This window comes from Colossoma macropomum, unplaced genomic scaffold, assembly GCF_904425465.1.
Source record: "Colossoma macropomum unplaced genomic scaffold, Colossoma_macropomum, whole genome shotgun sequence".
NCBI classification, from domain to species: Eukaryota; Metazoa; Chordata; class Actinopteri; order Characiformes; family Serrasalmidae; genus Colossoma; species Colossoma macropomum.
In genome coordinates, this window is record NW_023494828.1 from 524309 (window position 1) to 533595 (window position 9287).

Here is a 9287-nt window from a genome sequence, read left to right on the forward strand (position 1 = left end):
AGTTGGTCTCCTCAGTTCCCAAATGCTTACAGAGTTTTGTTAAGAGGTGACGAAACACATGGTAAACATGCCCCCGTCTTAACCTTTTTGGAACATGTTGTCGGCATCAAATTCAAAATGAGCATATATTTTCAAAAAACAAAATTTCTGAGTTTCTTTGTAGTATTTTCCTTTAAAAATATGGTTCACATAATTTGCACATCATTGCATTCTATTTTTATTTACATTCTGCACAGCGTCCCAAGTTTTTATTGCTCTTCTAATGAAGAATTTTGAGGTTTTGCCTCTGCTTTCCAGGTTCAGACATCAGATTGACAGTGTTTACGGTTTCCCCTGGTGTGATGGTAGAGATTAGCACAGGCTTTTGTCACGGTGTCAGACAAGAGACCACTGCAGTAAACCCACTATCCGGGTTGTGTAGGTAAAATAAAATCTAGGTTATAGTTATGCGGTGGAGTGCTCTGTGACATACTCAATGCTGCTTAATCATAGTTAAACCATCTAAATATCGTGATGCTTTTGTGGGTGTTTCACCCTACTTATATATTCCACACACTTCAAAATACTTTCCAGTTCAGATAATTACAGCAGGCTTCCTTTTTTGTTTTTCCATTAAACAATTAAGAATGTTAATCCCAAAGTTATGCTGAATGGTTTATAGAGAGATGCACAATGTTACTAGGACAACAGAATAATTAAGGACATTTAGAAATAAGCAATGGATTGGGGATGAAGTAAATGCTTTATTTATTTTTTTTAATATAGCGATGTATATTTTTCCTTTAAGGATTATTTTTCCTTGTGATGTGCCAAGATGTAAAACAATAAATAAGGATTCTGTCTTCAAAATTTCAAAATAACATCTTTCAATGAGCACACATGGTTGTATGTACAATATATACATTTATTCCAATTAATGGTATAAAATAGACAATATATTTACTTTACCATAGAAAAATACAGATAATAAATACATACTTGTTTTGCTGCTTTACAAAACGCCCAGCATGTTTAGAAACAGAAAGCATGATTAGAAGATATTTGAATCAAGTGCTGCTCAATATTGGCATGAGATTTAATGGGAACTAGAAATAATCTTTCGATCTAGAAATACCAGTCCATATACATATTACTCCCAGCTGCTGGCTAATGGCTGGTAATTTTCTTGTCAACCATGGGTTAATGTGATCACTTATAGCCACAACTATCTGTCTCATGTTCCCTCTACCACTTGCAGAATCACCCTTTTCTTCTTACACTTGATTCTTTCCCTGACTTTTCATTCTTTGCCCTCATTTTTTGCCTTGCTCCCATTGTTTGCCCTCTTACTCTCGTGATACTTTTTAAGCTTTTGTCATTATAAATACCAAAAAATTATTTTACTTTCAAATACAAAAATACCACTACTGGAAGTATACTGTACTATACTATACTAACACAAATATGACCTTCACACAGACCCACTGAATCATGTTACAGTAAACGGGTTTTACATATATAAACATAGTTAAATTCCTCATGAACACAGTAAAACTTACATTAACTCACACGCATTAGAATAATTTAGACATGACAATGTCCCTAAGATAAGTCATACATAAGCAGTATTTTGACTTAAAATCACAGCACTCTTTAGCTTTAAAGGTCTTCATCTTAAAATATAGATAAAAATTTAATTCTGCAGATTTCTTTTGTTTAAGTATTAAAAATAATTACATAGGAATATATCAGCTTGCATTGACGTGGCATTCTACTGGTCTGTTCCATGACTAATTATAATTAACAATATATTCCAGCAATATTTGCCAACTTACAAAACGTTGGTAGTCAGAGATATAAAGTCAAGCTCAGTCATTACTTCAGTAAAGACCTGTACAGTTATGACTATACCTTCCATGTAAGGTAAAAAAGTAACGTATAATAATAATAATAATATAATAATCAAGCTAAATGTCATGTAAACTGACCAACAATACTCTTGTTTTTGCTGGTTAAATTCAATGTAATAGGCCAACCATAGAAACAAGAGGAAAAAAGTCAAATCATTGAGAAATAATAAACATTCCAAACATTAGAACAAGATAAAAATAATCTAGTGCCCAAATAACTAGGCAGAGGCAGAATGGTACAGAGACCAGTCTAGGATTTTTATAAGACTTGTTTATATAAGTGGATATCAACACAAAATATGTGAATAAAATGCAATGGTGGTGTGTATTATGGGACTTATATACATGGAACAGTGTAAGACAATGACTCTAACCAATCTAAAAACATTTACAGCTATAATATCTATTAAAATGTTTATCAGAAATGCTTGCCAGTCAGCCAGTTATTCAGTTCAGCTTAAAGGATCCAGTTATTGTGTCTGGTATAAGTCATGTACCTCTATACACTCTTAAAAATAAAAGTTTATAAATGGTTTTTGGCTTAGACATACGATTCTTTAGGGAAAAAAAACAACAACTTTCACTGGTATTGATCATATGCGTTATGTGAAAGTTTCTTCACACTTACATTTTCCAATTTACAAAGACAGTTCTTTAAAGAACACTGAAAGGTTCTTGAGGGAGTCAAGTCTTCTATGGCACTGCTCCACAGAAACCTTTTTGGCAACTTTATTTTTAAGAGTGTACCTGCGTGTGCACCTGTTGCCAATAGCAGCTAGCCCTAAGATGCTTCTTGCCCTCTGTGGGCATGGCTCTGCTGTGGGCTCTTCACAATGGTGATGACAGATGCCGTGTTAAGGCGAGGAGCCGTAGCCAGAAGGCTTCCTCCTCCAGCCTCCAGGCCTCGAGCGAAGCGCTGCAGGGCAGCCAGCCGAGCTCCCAGCCCCTCTAACTCTCGTCGCATGCCTGCATTCTCAGCACCCAGCCGCTCCACCTCACGTTGCAGCTCCTTCTTCTGCTGCTCCAGAGCCTCGCGCTGAGACACACGCTTCACCCTGCAGCTGGCAGCATAGCCACGGTTCTTCAGCGTACGTCGCCTCTGCTTCAGCTTCTGGATCTCCTCTCTCGACAAACCACGCAAGAGCAGGTTCAGCTCGCGTACCGACAGAGACATGAGCTCACTGTCTGTAAGCACAGGAACATTTTCTCCACATTCCCTCTTCACCTAAGAAGAAAAGACAGTCATGTCATAGCTCCTATGCATTAATTTTTCTTTAACACGATGGTATACTCTGGAAAATCAAGGTTCCCAAATAGTTCTTGGCTTTGGCATATGATTCTTGGAAAGACCTTAACTGGGCATGGAGCTTTTACATTATGAGGAGGGAAAACCTTGCACATCTTATTTACAAAAATGGCTCTTTAAAGAACCATCCACTAAAAAGCCCTTTAGGGAACCAAAAGTGGTTCTTCTATGCCATTGCTCCAAAGAACGCTTTTCGGCACCATTTTTTAAAAGAAGCAATGTATTCCATATTATATGAAGTATGGTGATATTTACCTTTGCAATACTGATATTGCAAAAGGCTATATGCAAATAAGGCATCTAACAAATCACTTTTTGTGCTGCAAGCATTCCAACCAATTACAGTTCCAGATGAATCAAGGCATTCAACAGATGTCAAAGTAATGTAGGCCAGTCTGCAATCACATCAAGAGTTCACTAACCTCTTAAAATTTGTGAACCCATCTCATAACTAGGTTCAGAATAGTTAATGAATAATTTGTGTGATAACAGGTAAGTAAAGTAATAAGTCTTAAAATCATATCTAAATAATAAGCATGAAGTTTAAAGGGTTAACATATTACAAGACATACTGCAATATGTAGCAATATCGTATCACACGTGAAATTTTATTCCTTTTTGAAAAATATATGCACAACTTGAATTTGATGCCACCAACATGTTCCAGAAAAGTTGGGACGGGGGCATCACCTCTCTTTTTAACAGCACTCTGTAAGAGTTTGGGAACTGATGAGGCCAACTGCTGTAGTTTTGAAAAAGGTTTTCCATTTTTGTTTGATATAGGATTTCAGCTGCACAACAGTTTGGGGTCTCTTTTGTTGTATTTTTCATTTCATAATGCGGCAAATGTTTTTAGTGGGTGACGGGTCTGTCTGGACTACAGGCAGGTCAGTTTAGCGCCTGGACTCTCTTAATATGGAGCAATGCTTTTGTAATACATGCAGAATGTGGTTTGGCATTGTCTTACTGAAATAATCAAGGCCTTCCCTAAAAAAGACGTCATCTGGATGGCAGCATATGTTGCCAAAACATGTATTTATTGTTTGGCATTAATGGTGCCTTCACAGATGTGCACATCACCCATGCCATGCACACTAATACACCCCTATACCATCATGAATACTGGCTTTTGAACTGTGCACTGATAACAAGCTGAGTGGTCTTTAGCCTGGAGCCTGATTTGTCGGACGACAGGACACTTCTCCACTTCCCCTCAGTCCGTTTTAAATGAGCTTGGGCCCAGAGAAGGCGGCATCGTTTCTGGATCCTGTTTATATATAGTTTCTTCTTTGCGTTTTAGAGTTTTAACTTGCATCTGTGGATGCAGTGACGAAGTGGTTTTCAGAAGTGTTCCTGAGCCCATGCAGTGCTGCCTGAGGGCCCAAAGATCATGGGCAGCAAATACTGGTTTTTGGCCTTGTCCCTTGCATACAGAGATTTCTCTAGATTCTCTGAATCTTTTAATGATATTATGTACCATAGATGATGAAAAGCAAAAGTTCTTTGCTATTTTACATTGAGAAACATTATTCTTGAATTGTTGCACTCTTTGCCCGCGCAGTCTTTCAGAGTGGTGAACCCCTCTTCATCTTTACTCTGAAAGACTCAGCCTCTCTGAGATGCTTTTTTATACCCAATCATGTTACTGACCTGTTGCCATTTAACCACCAGGTGTTTTATTTAGCATTACACAACTTTACAATCCTTTTGTTGCCCCCCTCCCAACTTTTTTGGAACATGCTGTTAGCATCAAATTCAAAATGGGCATATATTTTTCCAAAAGCAATGAAATTTCTCAGTTTCAACTTTTGATATGTTGTCTTTGTAGTATTTTCAATTAAATATAGGGTTTAGATGATTTGCACATCATTGCATTTTGTTTTTATTTACATTTTGCACAGCATCCCAACTTTTTTGGAAATGGGGTTGTAATTTGTCACGTTTAAATGTTTCAGATCATGCAACCAATATAAAGACAATTTGAGTAAACACAAAATGCACCCTTTTAAAATGTATCAATTCCATTTATTGAAGATAAAGATTTATTCAAAACCTATTACCCATGTGAAAAAGTAATTGCCCCTGAACCTAATAACTAGTTGTGCAACCCTTGGCAGTAACAACTGCAATCAAACGTTTGTGATAACTTGCAATGAGTCTATTATGTTGCTGTGGACAGATTTCGGCCCATTCTTCTTTGCAGAATTGTTTTAATTCGGCTACATTAGCTTGTGTGCTTCAGATCACTGCGCAAGAGCGCTTGAGCTTTAGGTCACAAACTGATGGGCGGACATTCTCTTTAAGGATTTTCTGATACAGAGCAGAATTCATGGTTCCATCATTATGATAAGTCATCGCCCAGACCCTGCAGAAGCAAAGCAGCCCTAGACCACCACACTACCACCTCCATGTTTGACTGTTGGTATGATGTTCTTATGGTGGAATGCGGTGTTAGCTTAACGCCAGATGCAACAGGACCCATGTCTTCCAAAAAATTCCACCTTTGAGTCATCAGTCCTCAGAATATTATCCCAGTCTTGGGGTGACTTAAATTTTTTTGGCAAATGCAAGATGAGCCTTTGTGTTTTTTTGATCAGCAGTGGTTTGCGCCTTGCAACTCTCCAATAGATGCCATTTTTGTAATCGGGTATATTGACTTTAATGGACCAGCACATTATTTTTACTCTTAAAAATGTTTTATTAGCAGGACAAGTGTGATTATCTATGTGAGTATCTGCTTCTGTCCAACGTCATAAGCTACCTTATGTTGCATATTCACAATCTGTGAAATCAATTGACCCTCCTACACTTCACAGGCTCTGCAGCAGTCTACTTGAGTAATGTTATAGCTACTAGGAGATGGTAGACATTTACATTACATTCTATTCCAAATAACGAGACCAAATCAAAATGGCTCAAATTTCTTTCTGTTGTTAAAGTGACACCCAGTACCAGAGTTTGTAGCAAGAGTTTGTTATTGCCGACTATTGAGCTCAATGCAGCTCTGGATTTGCCAGCCAACAAGCTGAAAGGAACAGCTTTTACAACCCTTACTGGAGGCAAGGTGAATGATAAGACGGTAAATCTTTAATTTTTAACTAACAATCATCATTTTTCTTTGACAGTTTATTCAATAATGTAACAAGCAATGAGAATGTGGCAAACTATGCAGGCTAACATTAGCTAATTTTGTTATCTAATTTAGCTTGCTAACCTTACATTAACATTAGCTACCTGCCATCAAATATTTTGTCTTTTTCTAAGATGCAAGACCGATATAGATTTATTTTTATGATGTCAAAAGTTTTTTAAAAATAATAAAATGTCAGTGTACAAGATACACTGACATTTTTAAATTGCCAGTAGCCATTGACTCCCCCATGTTCAACTACCGACATGTATAATTAAAGCCTGTTAGCTAGATCTGGTGAACCAACCAGATAAAAGCTAGCTAGCTAGTTAACGTTAGCTAACAGCTGAGTCTCAGTCAACAGTAGAATCCACACAGCGATTAAAGTCACTAATTGAATTCTTGAATGAATTAATGTAAAAGTTACAAATATGTAAGAAAGGCATGTTTGTACATTCTTAAAATATGAACTGTGGCGTCCTTTAACCAGATCATTTGATTAACCTCTATAAAATCACGGTGTGGAATCCGCCATTGACCAAGGCATCTGCACCCCCTAAAAAAAGGGAGATAACATGCCAGTATAATTTTCTTTCAGCTTGAATTCAGTTCAGATATGAGGCACATCTGTGTGGAATGAACAGTTTCACATACAAGTACTTAGTAATGATAAATATATCCCCATAAAGAGAAGAACTGTCTACAACTGAACACAATGCATCTTGTATTTACCTTGAGGGCTTTGCTGGCTCTGCCATCTGATGTCATGGTTGTGTTTTCTAATGCCTGTAAACACCAATAAAAAAAAAGGTTAGACTTGAACTATTAGTCAGTTTTCCAGGCTAAAGTTAAGATTGTACCAAATTACTCAAGACATTCCTCACTAGAAATCTTAGTTAAATCCAGGACTGATTTTAACATGTTAACCTACATAAATGTGTGATTTGATACTGGTACCTACTTGTGTACATACAGCCCAGACATGATACATTCTGTCCACTAAAACGGTAATATTAGTGAGTGAGTCAAGTACCAGTGTTCTAGGTCATCAAGTTTTGCCAGGGTCATTGAAGTCTCACTAAAACTTTAAAACAAAAAAGATGTACCGTTTTAAAGAAAGTGGACTGCAAGTTTTGTCTTTTGTTCAGTTTCACACTGATCAAAGGGAATCGGCGCGTACGTAAAATGTAGAGGGACACGTATCCTAACAGCAGCTTAAATGTGGTCAAAGTCCAGAATATGGACAACACTTTGCTGATCTACAGTTTCCAGAAATAGGAAATGTGTGGGTAGTGTGCAGATAATGTACTGTGTTTTACTTGGAGTCACGGTGATTCAGCACAAGTCTCCTCCCAAAGGCCTCCATTCACTGAGTCCTAATTTACGATAGAATCAACGGCTGTTCCACTATCTTTGCAAACAGTTTTTAGTTTCGCAAACACTAAATACTGACCATACTAATAGCAAGTGTCTAATAAAGCCACCAAGGCGATAAGCAACCCTGGCTGCTTTGTCATACTCAAAGTAGACACCGTTCTGACAAGCTAAGCAAAAATCTCCCTACCTCAGCAATTAACAGTTTTCACAGCTAAGGAAAATAAAAAGGCATAAATGTAGCTTTATGCTAAACTTGTGTTTATTGCTAACCTCCGGTAATAAAATACACAATACCGCACATCACCTTCACCCTATTTTGTAGAAGCTTTGACCCACTAAAGCAGAATGTAGTGATAACTGGCAAGTAGTCTGAGTATGTGAAAGATATCATAGACATTTGCACTTAAATGTAGCTCCGGATTAACTCGCTTTCTGATAACGTTAACTAAAATAAGAATTAGCTAGCTAGCTAACGTTACCTTTATAAATGTGTCAATTTCTGGCCAGATAGCTGTCTAGCTAACCTAGCTAGCAAAGCGTCATGTCATCCTGTTCGCATGGTAAATAAAAGGACCGGCGATGAAATACTAATAGCAATTACTCAATCGACAATAGGTGATATAATTATACCCGTCAGTAAAATGTCACAAATATACGAATTAAAACACAAACACAACAGACTGCCAGACACTATCAAGGTGTTAGCTATGCTAGGCAGCTAGTTAGCTAACGCTAGCTAGCATAACTGGATGGAAAACCCAGCGACATGGTAAACAAACGTAGAAAAAACGGCTTACCTGTTGCGTACTTGATCTTTCCCTCCTCCGACGTAGCCGAATAACAGATATTCGTCGATGTACTCTAAAGTCGGAACTAGGAAACTTAAATTAGGACAATTGAGCAAATTTAAAGGCGAGTAAAGCGACCCGCCTTTTCCCGGAATCACCGCGGGACTCTCATTCATAAACACACAGCAGAATGACGCAGCAGCTCAGGAATGAGGGCACAGTCATAAACAACTCCACCATGAGGAGGGACAAATATATCCATTTATTTATTTGTTTTGTATGTACTTTGAAAAAAAAGAGAGAAATTATATATATATATATATATATATATATATATATATATATATATATATATATAAATATATTTATTTGTTTTGTATGTACTTTGAAAAAAAAGAGAGAAATTATATATATATATATATATATATATATATATATATATATATATATATAGGTCGCTAATAACACTAAACAAATAAATAAATACATAAATACACAAATGTGTGTGTACATACATATATATATATATATACATATATATACACACATATACACACACACACACCGATCAGGCATAACATTATGACCACCTCCTTGTTTCTGCGCTCATTGTCCATTTTATCAGCTCCACTTACTATATAGGTGCACTTTGTAGTTCTACAATTACAAACTGTAGTCCATCTGTTTCTCTGCATATTTTGTTAGCCCCCTTTTACGCTGTTCTTCAGTGGTCAGGACCCCCATGGACCCTCACAGAGCAGCAGCAGATGAGCTATTGTCTCTGACTTTACATCTAC

The 9287-nt window shown here is 37.0% G+C and overlaps 1 protein-coding gene across 1 annotated transcript; it reads right to left on the reverse strand.

The window, feature by feature from the left end:
* Positions 1 to 723: 723 nt before the first annotated feature.
* Positions 724 to 8690, reverse strand: maff (v-maf avian musculoaponeurotic fibrosarcoma oncogene homolog F). Its single transcript, XM_036560436.1, has 3 exons — positions 8500 to 8690; positions 7058 to 7111; positions 724 to 3114 (listed from the first exon to the last, which is right to left on the reverse strand). Exons 2-3 carry the CDS (start codon positions 7091 to 7093, stop codon positions 2671 to 2673), a joined length of 480 nt encoding a protein of 159 aa, XP_036416329.1. The 5' UTR covers positions 7094 to 7111; positions 8500 to 8690; the 3' UTR covers positions 724 to 2670.
* Between the last annotated feature and the right edge of the window lie 597 nt (positions 8691 to 9287).

What these genes read in the sequence shown, in the direction of transcription:
- maff (XM_036560436.1), bottom strand. Translation starts at nt 7,093, where the DNA reads ATGACATCAGATGGCAGAGCCAGCAAAGCCCTCAAG. An exon ending in GAGCCAGCAAAGCCCTCAAG is followed by an intron (nt 3,115 to 7,057) that starts GTAAATACAAGA and finishes TTTTCTTCTTAG; the next exon opens with GTGAAGAGGGAATGTGGAGA.